The sequence below is a fragment of the Lonchura striata genome, chromosome 7, assembly GCF_046129695.1.
Source record: "Lonchura striata isolate bLonStr1 chromosome 7, bLonStr1.mat, whole genome shotgun sequence".
Taxonomy (NCBI): Eukaryota; Metazoa; Chordata; class Aves; order Passeriformes; family Estrildidae; genus Lonchura; species Lonchura striata.
In genome coordinates this window covers 6,540,454-6,559,589 of record NC_134609.1, presented here as the reverse complement: position 1 = coordinate 6,559,589, position 19,136 = coordinate 6,540,454, and the positions used below count along the sequence as shown (strand labels likewise).

Below are 19,136 nucleotides of genomic sequence, written 5' to 3'. Positions count from 1 at the left end.
AGGGCAAGGAAGTTCCTGATATGAGCAATAAGAAACCCACAGGAGAAGGATAACACCTTTGTCAGGTTTCCATCATGGATAACTTAGCCAGAACACAATTTATCCCTGTGTATGTTGCACCTATCCTTCTCCTGCTTTAGTTTGTGGTAGGAAGAGACGGACTCTGCGGGACCGTGTGTGAACATTCCCCTTTCGATGGCATCGTAATGGTGCAGTGCGCTGAATACCTGCTCAGGCACATGTGAGTTCCCTTTCTGTACATTTTATACCCATTCTGGCCCCTGGGAAGCTCCTGCCAGTGGCAAATTTCCCGATGCAAAGGGGCATTAAGACATGTAAAATGGTTGAAAAGCAGTAATTCACCTGCTAAAAGAGCAGTGTTTAATAAATGGATTATTCCTGTGACCTTAATAACTTCTGTCTCACATACCAACAGAAAAGAAAGTTCCAAGAAATTAGTCCGAGCTGATTCAGTGAGCGAGCTCCCGGCTCCACGGAGACTAAGATGGAAGTGTTCCCCTGATATTCAGACACATTTGGCATCAGCAGCAGAAAAACTCCAAAGGTAGAACAGATGCCTCATCTTTCTCAGCCATGACTGCAAGCTGGGAACTACCCAGCACATTGCATGGGCTCCCTCCTTGGGGGCCTCCTGTCTTCCTGCTCCTCCTTTTCTTACCAAGCTGTATATACTTAGCATCTCTCTGCAGGATAAGACCCTTATGGGCTGAAGCTACTTGTCTGTGTTCAGGAATTTCATTACCATTGTTTTCCTTCTGTGTAAATATTAGGTACTCCAAAAACCACTGGAAAAACAGCTTACCCATATTTGCACAGGATGAAAACAATACTGGTTTTGTGTCTTTATGGGTTTGAGCTGACTCAATCTGAAGCCAGGGCAGTAGGGGTACATATAGAGAACAGGAGAATACAACTGATTTGAATAAACAATTTGAATTTAGGAATGTAATTTGTTTGCATTCATATAGCTCCTACGAAGTCTAGTTTTTCTGACTCTGTTTCCAGGCTGTCAAAGATTTGCATGGTCTGTGGGGGTGGGGGCACCAATAAGAATTTTTTCTCAACATTCAGGTCTGTGATCTCTTTGTAGAGAATTAACACATTGTCTGTATGATCAGCTGTAAGCATGTCCAGTGTGGTTGCATAACATAAGACTTCAAAGTGGCTAGAAAGATACATATGAGTGAGAACATTCAGGATGCAGAATAACCCCTTCATGTTTTTAAATAAAGGTAGTTGAATTGAATCTTGCAAGGAGCTTAGGGCCGTCATCACATCCTACATGCACCCAATTCTCACACCAGTAAATCTCTCAGAAATTTGTGAAGAACAAAGGAGACCCTTGCTTAGGCTTCAGGAGTGGAAACACTAAGCTTGAGGGGAGGTTGTTGGATTTTTGGTTTGATTTTTTGTTTGTTTTAAGGGTGTCTTACTCAAATGAACAGACTTAGGTGCTACAGTTAAAGCTGCAGATAACAAGCCTGGTATAGAATCTGTATGAATAAAAATTGCTGACTAGGAACAAGTTACCAAAAGCCAGGACTATCTGCAGAGCAGGAGCCTCTAGGAGGGTACTGGCAGGAAAAGATCTCTGGGTTTTATTTGCAAACAGAAATGGGGCAGAACATGGTTTAGTGGTGAACAAGGTAGGTAGGTTAATGGTTGGACTTGATGATCTAAGAGTTCTTTTCCAACTTTAACAATTCTATGAGATTGTTACATCTACCCCAATAGTAACTGCCTTCTGCTTGTTTCCCAGGGCAGTGGAAAATCTGGATTTTATAGCCTACAAGTTTGAGCACTATGGAAAGGAATTCATTAAGAAACAAAAGATTAGCCCAGATGCCTACATTCAAGTAGCACTTCAGCTAGCATTCTACAGGTAAGATTAGTTCAATTCATAGGAACAAGGTACACAGGGTAGTAGGATTTTATACAGGGTCCATTTTTTCCTCAACATTCAAACAAATGCCTCCTGCATGAAAATGAGTGATCTTGCCTAATGACTGTAAGGCAGACAAGATAGAAACTGGTTCTGGGAGAGAGTACTCCTTTCCTTCACTCCCTTTCCCTCTTCTTGCTTTGCCTTCCCATCCCTGTGTCCCACACATGCCAATCCCAGCCAGTACCCTCCCGACAGCTGTCCCTGTGCTTGGCGTAGAGAGGGTGAGGGAATATGGCAGGGATGTCTGGAGCAGCAGCAGCTGGGGAGCCCAGGTCCCTGGGGCAGAAACTCCACTGCCTGGCCTCGTGGGTAGCCTGGGAGGAACCACAGCAGTAACCACACATGCATCTCTGGCACAGGCTGAAAACCATCCACTACAGCACAGCGTATCAGATTGGGGTTCCCACACAGAACAGTAACTGCTGCTGTTCCCTTCTTCACAAGCATCCCAAGATTTGAAAAGATGCCCTAATTTCCATGGTTTTATAAAAATTAAAAGCTCCTTTCTATATTGCCAGAACAGGTAGAGATAGGTTGCATGGTTTCCTGCAGATCAACCTATTACACAAATAATTCTTTATCACATCAAATTAATTCCCAGGTAAAGAGTGGTCTTTACCTGTCAAGACTAGAGATGCTTAACACATATCAGGTACTCCTTTAACGTCTGTTGGACATCCATTTTGCACATTCCATTAATAAAACTTCAACAGTAACCTAGCCCAAGATTTTCATCTGGATCCCAGACATGATATAAATCCCATGTTTGCCATAACCTTAGGGAACAATTGTGTTCTGAGACCACCTGCTTCAACTGAAAGACAGTCTATCTCCTGAAGCAAGGAGTAGTATCTGTATACCTGGACTCAAATTAAATAACAGTCTTCATAATCTGTTCTAATTGCAATGAGGGTTTTCATTCCAGATCACAAAAACACCCTATTTCCCTTTTAGTTTTCTTCTTTTCATTCACCCACTCAGTGCATTTTCTCTTGTTTTATATAAAACATATTTCAAGCCCATAAGTAAATGATTAATTACACAATTATTTTATGATGCAGTACAAATAAAACATTCCTTGAGATCTTTCAGTAAATTTTTGTTTACTAGCCTTGTTTTTATACAACAAGTCATTTTTTCACTGGCAATGCATAACTAAAACATATACAGCTGTATGCAGCTCTTCCTATTAGAAAGGAGTGAGCATCCATCTTTTTAAAGTTTCTTACAGAATTCTATCGACATTGAGATGAATACTGTGCAAGAAATAAAAGTGTGGCTGTAACAATAAAATGTACCAAGCCTATATTTCTCTTAGTCTTTATGACTCTTAGAAAACAACCATTCTTTGTTTTTCTTCACTCTCTCAGGTGTCACAGGAGGCTTGTCCCAACCTATGAAAGCGCTTCCCTGCGCCGATTTGATGAGGGCCGGGTGGAGAATATTAGGTCTGCTACCTCCGAAGCATTTGCTTTTGTCAAGGCAATGGCAGGCGACAAGGCAGCTGTGTCGGTATGTTGGGCTGGCTCCCTCTCTCCTCTTTGCCAAAACACTAAGCAAATAATGCATTCATGGCCCCAATTCACTCACTTTTTAACTCTTAACTGAGCACATAAAGGCATAGGGCAAGGCAGCAAGCATTACAGGATTTAGCTTTTTGTACAGACTGACCATTAAGCTAAATATAAATATTCCCTTTCTTTTATTTAAGCATCCAAAAGATTCAGAGGTACCTAAATGTGACATTATAAGAAAAATAATATCTAATTTTAGATTTAGTACTGTGATATGAATGTTCTATCATCAGATCCAAGTTCAGTTCCCTGGAGAGATCTAGGCTGAACATGCAAAGTTCAGGATCATTAAACTGCCACACCAGGGGAATTGCCTGGCAGGTCTCCTGCAGTGGTTAGTTTTGCTGCAGCCTGCAATATGTGATGTAATTGCCATGCTTTCATTTCTGGATATGTGGATATCTTTTGATATCTTTTTTGTTTTAAAGGGATTTTTCTACCAAATAGACAAAGTCCTATAGGATCCTCAAGGGAGCTGAACCTTAATGATGAAAAGCTTCATCAAACTAATCATCTCTCTAAACCGTCCTGATATCATACTGCAAAAAGAAAAATTAAAATTACCTTTCTCTGGGACACCACCAACTGTTTGCCAGAAGCATGATCTCTGTACAGAGTAGATGGGGATGCAAAGAGGTGCAGCTGAGAGCAGAGTTGCACAAACAGCCCTGTGCACTGTCCTGCCCACCATCCCTGGGGAGCCTCCCTCAATGTCTCTGCACCACTTCCACCCACTGCACTGTGCTGCTGTATGGGGAATTTCCAGGTGGCTGTTTAGATGCAAAATGCTGCCACAATACAGTTTATTTTTCACAGTAAGCTCATTCCAGTGGCAACAGCCCACATGGCTGTTCTTTAGAATTTAGCATAACATTGCCAGAAGCATTGCTGGGCTATAGATTAGGTGTAAATTAATGAAAAATTATAAAACAAGATCTAACACAGAGAGAATTATGAAAATTTGCCCAGATAAGTCATCTCTTCATCCACAGCTTCTTCAATTTCCTTAAGGTTATCATGCCCAGAACCTAGCTCCTGATAAACAAAGCTCAAGTAAGTCCCATGGTAAAATAACTCAAAAAACCCAAAGTAACTCCCTTTCTTGGGTGGGTAATTCATGGCAGACTATTGCATATTGCAAATGACCACAAAGTAGGCAAGAAGAAGCTGGTTTTATTTGCTGTCAGTGTCCTGTCTGACAAGATGGTTCTCAATCACATCACATCAGAAGTTCCTGTTTGCTGTGCACTTTCCTCTCCCCACCTGGGCACTCAGCACAGTCCCAGCCCATGCTGTGGCACACTCACTGTGCTCCTGGCAGGAACCAGCATGCTCCTATCACGTTGTTTCAACAGATCTTTCCAGCCCCCTGCAAAAATTTCTTCCTTCCTGCCTTTTTCAAATACTAACTGACTCCTGCAGCTCTCCCAGAACTTCAGCATTTCCCACCTTTTTCCCACCCAAATCTGAGATCATACTCCCCTTTCCCAGCCTCCTAAGCTGTCCTGTTTGACATAAGCAAGCCAAAGAATGCCAAGTGTCTCATGATGAAGTTCATATCTTTATACTGCATGCCTTGGCCATACAGAATAGGGAGAATAATGGTTTCATTTCCCCTGAAAAACCTGTAATGATAAAGCAAACCAACCCAGTGATAGTTTTCCTGGCCTCTTCTCCACCAAGAGATACAAAGGACACTTACACTGGTCTGAGATTGTTCTTTCCAACAGACATTAATAAATCTTTGTTTTGATATGAACATCTTCATCTTTCCATGCAAAACTACATATATATTAGTATCACAGAAACATTAGAAAATTAATTTAATACAACCCTATTCCAAGGTGATTTCTTTAGACCTACACACTGCTCTGAATGTGAAGGGTTAATTCTTTTTTTCTGGACAAAGAGATGCACTACCTGGTATAAGTAGCCTCGAAGTCCCCAAAATATTGTTTGTTAAGAGCAATTAATTTAAATCCAATTAAAAAATGTTTTTCTGATACAAACAAAAATTATCCTCAAACGATAGCTTGAACAGTCACCAAAGATTGATTGAGTCAGATTGATTCTTCAGCAGGAAAAATATCTCATGCATTTGACACTTGCTGTAAAAGCAGCAGCTACTGACACTAGAGATTGCTTGAATAGCTGTAAATTAATCAGATTTAAAGACTGCATTTGGTAATTTAATCTGTACAAGGGAACTAAGGCCTGGCTCTAGCCTTGTGAAAAAATATCAGACTTTATATTCTGAAGGTCCCTGATGGTGACCTTGAGTTGCTTCTAAAATGAATTTTTTGTTAAAAAGATCATTCATCGTCCATAGAAGCTGAAGGTCCCCTTTTTATCTGGAGACCCACTCATTTCTGGCTGTTTCAGGGTCTCCCAAAGTTGCAGTGTTGGATTTGATGTACAGCAAGGCAACATTTCTTAGGATCATTCCCTTAATATAAAAGGCTGCCATTTGACAGGACTTAAAATTTACTAGCCTGTTATCTGAAATGTGAGGCATCTGTGGATGCGGCCTTGGAAAATTCTAGATGCCCTTTCACACATGGGAGTTAATTTTTTGACTGGCTAGTAAAATATCAGTAATAGCTTTCATTAATATATCATTGTCTAGATAAACCATTCTGGAGAAGGTACACTGCCTGTTTTGAAAATACTGTATTACTTGAGGCAATTATTTTCCCTACTTCAAACATAGTGATTCTATTGGTAATAATTTACATCCCCAAAATCAATGGAAAGAATACACAAAAGCAACTGCAAGTCTTTTCCTGACTTCTAACAAACCACCACCAAGAAATCTGTTCTCCCTTTGCACAATAGATGACCAGCTGATGCTGATCAGGGCATTGATCCCTGTGGTTTTTCATCTATCAGAGTACTTATACCTGAGCCAAGAGCAAAGGACATTTGGGGTGCTTGCTATTTGACTCTCAGTTGATGGAAGGTGCTATTTCTTTGAGAGTTGATTCAATAATATATATATTCTGATTACCCCAACAGGATTCTGAGAAGATGCAGAAATTTAAGGATGCAATTGCAGCTCAGACTAATTACTCTGTTCTGGTGAGTAAAACACTGCCTGTCTGAATAAGAACTGGTCAGCTTTTTCAAAAAAAGTATGAAGATAGTCATTAGCTATTTAAACACTAGAAAAATGTAGGCATCTCCAAACAGGAAAGTATCTGCTGTGTCACACTTTAGGAACATTTCTAATGGCCCAGATAGCCATATTCAACTAACCTCAACTTAAAAAAACCTACACCTAATACTAACCATCTATGCATTTTCTTATATTCCTCTTCACTACATGGTAGAGGTCCCTATCTGGAACCAGATCCTCAGATAGACTGGTATTCTGGAATATGTATTCTGGTATTCCCAACTGCCATTTCTAATAAAGGTCATTAACGAAGGAGTGATTATAGTAGTTTTCTTTTAAAGACCTGAATGCAGTGTCTAATAACAGGGAGAGATGCCCTCCAGTAAAGAAATCAGTTTAATATCAAATAAAATTCATTTTCTGTTGATTAAAAATGAGACAATCCAGTCTGGGTAATGCTGTACGTCCCACTGTGCCAAGACAAAGCATAGACTTGTTCTATAAACAACTTAGTCATACCACTTATGAAATGAATATATATTAATAACCAGCTATGATAAGTGAATTTGCTACCTATGGTTTTGACTCAGAGCATTGCCTATAAACCCATATTTTTGATTATTCTTTGAATATTCATAATATTCAAGAAATCATTCACCTTCAGAGGTGGTTTTAAAGGTATATTCTGAGCACTGAAGAGGCAAAGTGTTGCTTTCAGGCAGGACTGTGAAACAAAAGAAAAACAATTCTGTGTTTCAAGCCTTGTGCTTAGAACCCGCATCTTAGAAGCTGAGACTTCACATGTTCTGTAAAGAGAAGCCAAGTCTTACTTCAGGGCAGCTGCCTTGCTTGAACCATCTTAGGGTAACCTCACAATGAACACAACACACTGTAGGTCTATAACAATGGGTTGGGTCATAACCAATGGAATTTCTGTACAGCAGCTCTTAAAAAAAAAAAAAAAAAAAGAGAGAGAGGAAAAAAAGCAAAACACACATTAATTCTCCCCTCCAAGTTATTTCAAACCCAGAAACTGCTATAAAATTCAGCCTCCCGTGGATCTCATGGGAAAATATTAAAACTTCCATTGGAAAAATAATTTTTCTTTAAATTTAAAAAGCTCTCCAGGTATTTCTATTTACCAAGCTCCCCCTCCTTTCTCAGAATAGCAGAATGTAATCTTTAGGGCTTTAAACTCTGAGTAAGACTTAGATGGTCTGACTAAATTGTGCGTAACAGACTGAAATGTAATAGCTCCTAAGAAAACAAAAAAAAATATACTTCATAAAACAAAAAGCAATTTAATGATTTTATTTCCCCTTGTTAAGGCTTACTAGTAGCATTGCTATCTTAAAAGTGGAGCTCTAAAATTCAATTTAGGCCAGTTTTTTCCTATGCGTTGACTCACAGTTTATTTCGTTAGCCTGTCTCAGCCTCTCTTCAGACTAGACATTGATCTATGTTGCAAAAATGTCATTGCTAACAGCCTTATAAATCTTGTGTGATAGCAAAATATTTCCTTTGATTATCAAGTCAGTTTCCCTGTATGGGAAAAAGAACATAAACACAAAGCTGACGTATGCTACTTTTTTGCAAGCATCCTTCCTCTGGGCTGATGAACAAATAGCTCCTTTACCAATGGGTGCTCAGTTCTTAATAAGCTAAACCAGGCTAAGCACTCCCAACCCCCTGTTTCAGGCACTTAGCAATGGTTAAAATGATTCTCCTCATAGGAGAAGTAAACTTGTTATTTTCTTTTTCTTTTTTTTTTTTTTAATCCTTAAGAGGAAAACCAAGCTCATGCTCTTTTTTTATATCCTGCCTTTTCTCAGGCTGTTTGTTCCCCTTGTTACAAGGGTCCTGTGCCACAGGGATATCAGCTCTGCTCCCAGGGCAGTACAATGCCCCTAGTTCAGCATTCCCTTCCTACGTGACTTCAGCCTGGGCCACAGAAGAGCTACAGCTCAGTCCACAAAATCAGTGCTTTCACCAGCAAGAGCAGACCTGGACTGAAGGATTCTGAACACACTTATCTGAGGCAATTCCTGGTTAGCTGGACAAATTTTGGTTTAGTTTCCTAAAGAAGCAAAGCTCTGTAACTATCCTGTCTACCAAGCCCCCAGTGCTGAATTTTGATCCCGTTAGCCATCTTCAATCACATTTACTGCAGGGAAAAGCTCTTAAAGCTAATAAATGCCTTAAGTCTAGAGCACTTGGTAGCTGGGCAGAGCAGAGACCTGAGCATAGGCAGCTGATGGCAGGGACTCATTGCAGGCTCAGCAGCAGCTCCTGTGAGCTGCCACCACTGCTTCTGTATCCCTAACTCAGTTTTCTCAAGGGGTGGGGCTTGCTCATGGATCTGTGATAGATCACTGGCAAATCTATCCATTATTCTGCTCAGCCTGTTCCAGACATCTACCAGATCCTTGGATCTACATGCTATGGAATGGCATATGCTCTAACTGCCAAAGGGAGATGCAGGCAGCAAAGTGATGGAAGATTTGTTCCAATTTGGAGGTGTTTTGCAGCCCTCCACCTTGAAACATAATCCAAATGATGCACAGAAAATTCCAAAACAGACTTAGAAATTTCTGCTGGCCCATATGCTCCCCTCAGCATCTTTAGAAGCCCAGCCCATGATATTCAGCTCTGAGAGACAACAAACACACAGATAACATCAGCACATAACGCACATCAGGACTGTCTCCTTCCTAATTTGTAACTCTTCAGAGTTTCTAGTTATTGATCTTCAGCAAAGTACATACTCAGAGTAATATCTGAATGTTATAGGCTTGACATCAGTCAAACCAAGTTCATCAGCTCTGACCAGAGCACTGGGCAGTAATAGCCCAAATGCCTGCAAACTCAGTTAAATGCTGTTGTCTTATCACAGGCTGTTACTGGAATGGCAATAGACAATCACCTGCTAGGGCTCAGAGAGGTGGCACGGGAGCACTTCAAGGAACTGCCAGAGATATTTACAGATGAGACTTATCTGACAAGCAATCGATTCATCCTCTCAACCAGCCAGGTGAGTGCCTCCTGCTCACTGGTTTTGCCAAGCAAAGCATAGTGCATTTGTGTTCTGCTGGACCTTGTTACCCACAGTAAGAACAATGTAAAAAGGCAAGCAAACAAAAGCAGTATCATCAGGAAGTCTGCAAATTGCTCCACCTTTTCAATCCTGTTTTAGTTCATCAGCACAGTAAATACTGAGTGCAGTTATCACTTCAAAGGCAACATTCCAAAGTCCTTTGCAGAAATTCTGGAAATGCACACAAACTAGTAAAATTCACATGAGGGCTCAGTTTCCAAACTACATATATTCCCATTCCCCTTGTTTTCTTCCTTCCCTTAAGATGACATCTCTAGTGAGCAGTCATTACTCCACTGACAGTAGCCACAAGCCAGAAGGGCTGCCACTCTGAGAAACAAAAAGCCAAGAGCCATGAGGAAATTTTAAAAGTTGCTACATTTAAGATCTTTGGGAGCCTTCTTTTTTTGCTGTAGGACAGCAACACATGCAGATGTGCAACTTAAGACTTACAGACATTTTAGACAGGTACAGACATTTACAGATTTACGATTATTTGCACATACAAAGGTACTCTAAGACTCAATACTTCCTATATTTAATGTTATGAATAAGGAAGCATTTTTATGTCATACAGCCTAAAAATTAAATGTTTCATTGCATGTAGTAGCAGTCCTAATGAAAAAAGAAATCTATGTAGGAATTCATTAACTGAAACACTAACCCAACTGCAGCAGATTGGGACTATGCAACAAAACAGACTTACAATATCATGCTACAGCATAAAACCTTAATAAGTAACTTGATCTTGTCATAATGTTTGTAGGCTTGCAGACATGAGTGAATGTAACCAACATGCTAGTACATAAATTCTCCAAGAAACTATCCATGAGCCAAGAATGCTTCTGAATAGTTTTATGGCCTTCGGCTGTTGCACAGCAAATTCATCTGACAATTCTATGGCTCTATTAGCAGGACTAATGGCCTGTTCTACACCATTAAAAAGGCAAATGTTGTTTGAGAAGGCCTATGAACACAAAGTCTGAAACATAGAGATTTCTAACACCTTTTTTTTCTGCAGAAGAAAGTGTTTCACTGCCATATTATGCTATGATTAAAGTGGGGTGTAATAGAATGCCTACTTGCATTAAATTATTTTTATACAGCATTAATTATAAACTATTATTAGAAATGGACAATGCTCATTTCTCTAATTTAATGAAGTCCTCACATTACAAATTTAACATAACCTTAAGAAATTAAAAACCTTAAAGAAGTTTTACATATCCATTTTATGTACAAGGATTACATAAAATTCCTATCAATAACAAATCTTCTAGCTTTCAAATATCTATAGAAATTGAGCAAAGAAATGCATTATAGCCACCTTAAACTACACCAGTTTTTAAACCATAGCAAACAAATAGAGCAACGAGATTCTATAATGAGATCAGCTTTTGCCTTCCAAGGTAAATTATCTCCAGGTCTGGACTTCTGAAGACAGTGATACTCCACAAGGCTGGATTCACCACATTACCAGCTTTTGTAGCATTTTTCCCTCTTTTTCCTAATTCCTAAGTAGCTGATTTTATGTGCCCTGATTAATCAGAGATCTCTCTTTCCCTTCTCCCTGCAACCAGGTTCCTACTACGATGGAAATGTTCTGCTGCTATGGGCCTGTGGTGCCCAATGGATATGGGGCATGTTATAACCCTCAGCCAGAGCATTTATTATTCTGCATCTCAAGCTTTAAGGAATGTAAGGAAACCTCCTCAAACTTGTTGGCAAAAGCTGTGGAAGAAAGTCTCCTAGTAATGAGAGATCTGTGCAACAAATGCAGTTCTATTACAGCAAAGCCACCTGCTAAACAAGATGCAACCACACAGCTGCAGAGTGACCACCAGCGCTAGGAGACTGTGGGAATTATCCTCCTGAATCCACTCTAGGAAGAAACATGACATAGCTGTTCAAAGGCAAGATAATACTAGTAATATCATAGTGTAGAACCAAAGTGTCATTTGTTTCTCATTGTTGCCAACACTTACAACTCTGTGTACTAAATCTACCATTTCTTGCTTACAAGTCAGCAAAAAAGATTAGGTCTCACTGACTGAAATGAAGGAGGAAGTCATAAAAGTATGTGTTGTACTACCATTTTCTAACCATAATTACTTTGTGCCATTTTATTACCTAAAAAATTGAGTAAGTTATATGCATATGACATAAATTAAATGCTAAGGAACATCAATTAATTAATATCCCCTGCAAGTAGTTCTAAAATATTCTCATCTATTACTGCAAGATTTGCATGTAAAGAAAAAAAGAAATTTCCCCTATTAGAAATTTTGAGAGTAACACTGTAAATAATAGGCTGATGCCATTATATCTTGAACTTTTGCATGAAGAGTATTTAATACCACCAGTCTATTTACCATATAAGAAAAACTGATTATTTTTTTAAGAGTGGCCCCTGTGCATTCCCACAGAGTTTAGGAACATGACATGAGAGTTTGCATGTTTCCCCCAATTTGAAAATGCTGCAGAAATAATTTAGCTTTATTCTAATTTGCACTGGTCTCAAGCACAGTCCTGTTCTGAAAGCAGCATACTGGAGACATGATACATCACAGATAACTGGGAGAATTTTGTCCCTAATGAATTGGCTTAATAATTTCTTTCTATTGGTGAGCAAAATCCAGCCTGACAGAGCAGCAAAGCACAAAACAAAAGTACTATTCCATCCTACTTAAGACCTTTTCTGTTTGTATTGGAATTAATTTAGTCACTCTGACTGGCAGGAGAGTGAATGCAACCACACAAAATCAAAGAGCAATAATTAGAATGAAGAGGTAAATTGCAATATAAGGAAGTCTTCATGCTAGAGTTATAAATACCAGTACTGGTACTCATATCGGCTTTGCATCATCCTGCTTGGAGGGATTTATATTTTATATGTTTTAATAGCAGATATAGGGTATCATATTCCGCAATATACAGTAAATTCAACCAGGAAAGTGGTAATATATAGTGTCTGCTAATTCCCATTTTATGTGAATGTTATCCTGAGGTTTTCCTAATTATCTCTTTCATTCCCTATAAATCCTTCCAGAGACTGATATTTCCAGTTACTTTCTTGTGAGATCAAATATGCTGCCTTACTTCCAGGTGTTCAGTATCATTGTTAGAACATAAGTTACTCACTGACTGAAGATATTCAATTCCAAACTCCAGTGCAGATCCCGTGCTGCACAAGCTGGAACACCCTCTGAGGCCTGGCCAGGGATTGCTGCCTTGCCTGTGGAGAGGTGATGTTCTCTCTTCCTTTGTAAACCGAAAAATCACACATTTAAGCACTCTGAAGCCTAAAAGGAGAATAGATTTATTGCAATAACCTAGAGATGCAGATACATTTCTGTTTAAGAACGCTAGATATAAATTCAGGAGATTCTATATGTCCGTGATTATTTTACTGCCTCTTTGGAGGTGCATATGTGCAATTAAGCAGACTGCTGGATAAAGGATATCCACAATCCCATATAAGAAAGCACAGTGGGCCGGATAATCAATTAGAACAAGTAGCTATGTTTAAGTAAATCAACTATGATGATTAACAGACATTAAGAACTCGGTTCATTTTTTTAAAAGTTATTATATTTCACTGAAAAAATATGTATGTTTTATTACTTCATGAGCTGTGGTTCAAACCAAAGATGAAATCTGGTTTTAGATTACATAAATAGTATTTTAGCATAAAAGCTGCCCCAAAGTTATTATAGAGTGGTTTAGGTTGGAAGGGATCTTAAAGATCATATTGTTCCCACTTCCCTGCCATGGGCAGAAACACCTTCCACTAGACCAGGTTGCTCCAAGCCCCATCCAACCTGGCCTTGAAAACTTCCAGGGATGGGGCATCCACAACTTTTCTGTGCAACCTGCTCCATTGCCTCACTGCTCACAGTAAAGATCTTCCTAACATCTAATCTAATCTAATTTAAAAGTTAAGATGTAAAAATACATAAACAAAACCCAAGAAAATTGTTACCAAGACCAAAAGTTTGCTTAAAGAATGCACAGTTCAAAATAAAACTTTAAATTGTTCCTATATGATAATTATGAAAATTACTTCAAAACGTTCCCAGTAATTTTTCTTTTAGTGAAGTATCACTTCACTACAAAAGCATTCTGCATTTCTAACATAAATGTAGCACTATATATTTTTTGTAAAAGTTTATGTTTAAAATTGTAGTCATATTTTAAGTGTGTAAAAAAATACTGTGAATAGTTATTTGATAGTTTATTAATTTTCTTCTATTTAAATATATACTTTTATTTTGTAATCCTAGCTACATAAGTACAGATAGTAATTTGAAAATATTACCTGTTTCTCATTTTACTTTTTTGTCTATAATCTTAACAGTAGCTAAGACACTATGCTTAACACAATCACTGAGAACTCAGGAAGCATCTACACCCACACCTGATACTTTATATTGTCTGCAGCTGCTGTAACAGGTGTTTTGCATTCTCCAGCTCTGGAAACTACTGGTGGTGGAAAATACTGACAATATATTTTTATTTGAGGACCAGTGACTACCCATACTTCCTATTTATTCAACTAACCACTCTGTACTTGTATCTTATTGATCTGGTCTTAGTGTTCAGCCTGAATATCTGAAAGGAGCAGCTTTGATGACCTCAATCCCTGCAGAAGAAATCTTTTGTGTACATGGTTTACCTTTGCCACTACCTGTGCTAAAAGCACTATCTGCAAGGTACCTGACTTGGTGCAGGAAGCTTCAGGCTAAGTTCAGATCTGTTTAAATTGGAGGATTCTGGTTAAATTACAGATGGATAAAAATTCACAGGCCTTACAAACTTCTCTGACAAGGGACTGTACTGCTTCTCAGTTAACACAATTCCCTACACCTGTGTGGTGTGATCGCACACTGTATCCATCATGGATTTCAGGAAATAGGTTAAGATCTTATTTAAAATTATTTATGTTATGCAGATGAAGTTCTTTTATGAAGTGTAAAAATACACACCTTTATGCACTTATGGAAACCAAACATGAAGCTTTTAAAATGTTTCTAACCAGAATACTGTGGAATAGATTGTTCAGTATGAAAAGAGAGAAAATTGACTGACAAACTAAGTGTAACTGCATTGATGTAACAAGTGGCTGTGATTTAATGAGCCCTCTTGGTGGGACCCGGGGCACACAACCCCCTGCAAGAGAACTGTCAGAAGGTAATTGTTTCGCTCTCCCCGTGGGTCTACTCCAATGTACACGCTGTGCTGGGGTGCAGAAATTAAAAAGCAAATTTTTAAATGAAACTCCGTGTTCACAGTGATCAAAAGTAAAACACGTTCGATTTCCAAACAAGGGTGTTTCAAAGGTGTAAGAGCCCGACCTCGCTCCTTTGACAGAAGCGCCGCCAGAGCCCCTGTGCCACGGGTAATTTGGCAGGACACGGCTGTGAAAACACAGCTGTGAATTCCAGAAGACAGAGAAATATTTTAGTGATACTTTTATTTTTATAAAAAGGTATATATTTATGACAAATGTAAATGTGTATTTATAGCAATGTTGTTCCTGTTATGTTTTGTCTCTACTGAAATACATGTATCTGTCTATATCGATATGTACGCCCTGAAGTGTAGGCTAATAACGCGCATTCAGCTCATTCGCGGACGGAGCTCCGCTCCGCAAATAAAAGCTATCAGAGGAAAGATCTTGTCGCCTTTTTGTGCCTTCAGCCCCGGCGCCCGGAGCCCCCGTGTCCCCGCCGCTCGGAGCCGCAGGGGCTGCCCCGCGGGGAGGCAGCGGAGCCGGGGCCGCCCGCGGCCGCGGCCCGGGGGTGTGCGGGGGACTCCGCCCGGCCCTGCCGGGGAGGAGGCGCGGGCGGGGCTCGGCCCGGGCTCCGGACGTGCGATCCTGCAGAACCGCGAGTGGGACGGGACTCACACGGACCAGCGGCTCCTGGCCCTGCGCAGCACATGCCCGGCCGTCCCAGCGTGTGCCCAGAGCGTTGTCCAAACGCTGCTTCAGCTCTGTCGGGCTGCTGCTATCTCCGCTGCTCTGGGGGGACTGTTCAGTGCCCAGCCACCCTCTGGGTGAAGAACCTTTGCCTGACGCTCGGTCTCGATCTCCCCCGGGGCAGCTTCAGGCCATTCCCCCGGGTCCCTGCTCAGATCCCTGTGGCCGCACCGAACCGAAGGCTCTCGGTTGCAAGGCTGGCAGGCTACGAGGGGGGCTCCAGCAGCTGAGGCAGGGGAAAGGGCTGCTCCTCAAGCACGCCTCAGAAAGCACAAACACCTCCATCTTTTGCGTTTGCTAGAATGAGCTTGCAGTACAGTGTGCATACATTTTCCAGGTACACAAACCTCATTAAAAACACGGACTGAAATAAACACATAAACCAATGATGAAAACATTTAAACCCAAATGTAGTAGTAAAGTGAAGTAAGTACTTGGGAGTAGTTCCATTTGCTGCTCACAGCTCGCTATTATTTCCAGCAAGAAGGCAGGCAGCGGGTTCCCCCAGGCTCGGCGGCTCCGAGCTCCCACATCCGCGGGTGAGGGACCGACCAGCTGCGCCGCTCGGGGCACTGCTGCGGGGCTTGGAATGGCTCCTCGGCACCTCCGACACAACAGCAGCGCCGCGGGCCTTTACTGAGTTTGCAGGTGCTGCAGAACTTCACTACCCATACCTAAAGCTGCAGTGATGTACACCCACAGAGAAGGGCTGTAGTTATTTTTTTTCTCATCTCATTAAGGAGTAATCTATTTCCTATTTATGAGGGAATGAGCAACACTTTTCCTCTGCTCCAATGCTCTCCAGCTGTAATAATAACCATTTCTGCCTAGCAAAATTCATCTAAGGTTGCAAGACAAATCAAATTGCATGCATGTGATCTCAAGTATACAAATAAGTAGAGTTTTGTGAATTTAAAGGCTTTAGAAAACATAGAGGCACCCCCCCCCCCCCCAATAAAAAAATATAAACTAAGTATCAGACAAATCCCTATTTGCTTTACACTGAAAATTTACAAAAAGCATGAATCAATGCAATAAGTGGGCTACTGGCAACACATTCCAATTTTTCTCACTGGAGTTGGTAGATCATTGCAATGTACCTGTCATGGCCCTGAGAAAACTAGTTGGGTGGGCTTTTAATTTAGAGCCCACAGTATAGAGATGTCATCTCTCTCACCCATTTTATAAGTGTGAATTAATTGTCTGAGATCACCAGCAAAGCTTCCTAGAAAGCAGTGAGAGCTGTCTGATGAAAATGGCAAAACAGCAGCAGAAGGTGAAAGCATGCTACTTTATTAAACAGACTCTTTCCTCAGCCTCTTCTACTTTTTCAGTAAGCTGAATTAAAACACTGCAAACAGCCCTCACAGGTGGACACAGGTTAAGTCTTTGAGAAATGCTGACCCTTGCAAGTCATACAGCTGCAGTGGAACTGGGACAGACAAAGTACCTCCACCTGCCAGAATAACTGAGGTGTCAGTACAGCCTTAACACAGCTGGTAGAAACCTGGGAAGGTGAGACCCTGAATGTTTGACTGTACAGGAATTTGCTTCTGCTTTTTAAAACAACTCAACAGAAAGCAATGAATTAAAACAAATTTAAATCTGGGGTGTGTCCAGACAAGTACTTGGCATTTCTGTGTTGCTGGAACTGCATTATCAGTCAGTTTTATTTCCCCAGTTCTGAGTAATTTAACATGTACATATACAATGTACCATAATAAACCTGAAAAGCACCTAATTCTTCTAAAAAATATGTGGATCAAGAGATTATTTTGTCCTTTCTGATTTGATTCTCAGCTTCACAAAAATCTCAAGTGTTTAATGTCCTGAGAAATTACTCTTTCAGTAGAAGAAAGATCAATTATGCGTCAATGAACAATTGGGTTATCAAGGTTGTTCACTTAATGTTCCAGCTGTTCTGTAACACCATCTTAATGCTTACTGGAGAATTCTTTTGAATTTAGTCTTATTCTGTGGTACTTATAAATAAATGCATTTTGTTTCTTACAGCTACTCTGCCAGTTAGCAGAGCAACTGTAGCAAATAAAAGTACAAAATTAATTTCTTGCCTTTTACCCCTAGACCTAGAAATGACAAAGGGTGGAGGCTTCATCCAAAGGAGATCCATTAATGTAATAATAGTGAAGATGGAGATGAAAGCTGATAGGCTTTGTGGGGAGTTCTGTACAGCACTTAACTACATTAACACTGGGTTTTTCTCATCCTCATCAGTGCTGGAACTTAGATATACTCAAAATTCACTGGGAAACAAGCAAATACAGTACTGACCACTGCTTCTTTACCCTTTTCCAGCTGGCCTGAATGGGGATGGACATCACCTTATTTTGGAGGTGGTAACAAACTGAAATGCTGTAGACCTGGTGGTAAACAGGGAGATGGTATTTCATTGCAATGTCTACAACCTGGATTTTGACAACTCCTGGATTTTATTATTTGCAGTTTCTCCAAAAGCACTTGCATTTTGAAATCAGCACTTCCTAAGGTATAAACAGTCCAGGTTCTATCAACGTTTACACTTTTAAGCTCTGTACTGCTTTATATTCAAGGCAGTTTGAAAGGCACAGTCAGGAACAGAGAATGGCTTGGGAGTTAAGGCCATGCTTGGGAGAGCACTGTCTGGGGCCATCCCACATGCACCAGCACACAGCCACAGGAAAACCTGCTAGGGTTTGGTCCACAGAGGTATTTGGGCTTCCCTCTGCTTTCAAAATAGCAATTTTTATTTTTTGCTTGAGCTGACTCCATCTTAGATTACAGAATTAACCACAGCAGAGACAAACTGACTCCAGGTACTGTGAGGGAGAGCACAAAGGACTATATGTGTTGGGGTAAAAAGCAGAAATGTAAAAAGTAAATACATTTACTTGCATATATATTGTAAGTTGTAGTTTTCTCCTTTAGGAGGTGATGGCAAGTTAGATCCACTTTGTGAAGAAGCCAGAAAAGCAGTGTCAAATTCTTAACAATTTACAGGTATCTTGATCTTGAGTTTCTGTCAGGCAGCTTACTTGCATCACAAACATATTACCAATTGGTTCTTTACAGTTTTAGGTCTCTTAATGAAGAGAATAATCTTCTTACACCCCCATGTCAACCAAATAAGAATAGAACACCTTTTACAGAAACAGTTGTATGTTACTACCCTGAATATTGCAAACTTGGGTAGAACTGACTTGTACAGCATTTTGATAATTTGAATTAAATTGAGACTGAAACTCTGGATATCTTTCATTCTTTCCACTTTATAAAGTTTCTTATGTCAAAGATACTTTTGAAGTCATTCATAGCTGATAATACTTCTTTTTACAGTTATACAGGTTTACAGTTCAGCTCTTCTCTTGGCCACAAATATCTCAGAACATTTGTGCATCACTAGGGAGCCC

The 19,136-nt window shown here is 40.1% G+C and overlaps 1 protein-coding gene across 1 annotated transcript in view; it reads left to right on the top strand.

The window, feature by feature from the left end:
- Positions 1-12,226, top strand: part of CHAT (choline O-acetyltransferase) — a 36,138-nt gene extending 23,912 nt beyond the window's left edge. The window contains exons 9-15 of the mRNA XM_021536141.3: positions 141-241; positions 437-565; positions 1,781-1,903; positions 3,337-3,478; positions 6,556-6,618; positions 9,549-9,686; positions 11,330-12,226. Coding sequence (XP_021391816.1) covers positions 141-241; positions 437-565; positions 1,781-1,903; positions 3,337-3,478; positions 6,556-6,618; positions 9,549-9,686; positions 11,330-11,599 — 966 coding nt within the window. The 3' untranslated portion in view covers positions 11,600-12,226. The remainder of the gene's footprint in view (positions 1-140; positions 242-436; positions 566-1,780; positions 1,904-3,336; positions 3,479-6,555; positions 6,619-9,548; positions 9,687-11,329) is intronic.
- The last annotated feature ends 6,910 nt before the right edge of the window (positions 12,227-19,136 follow it).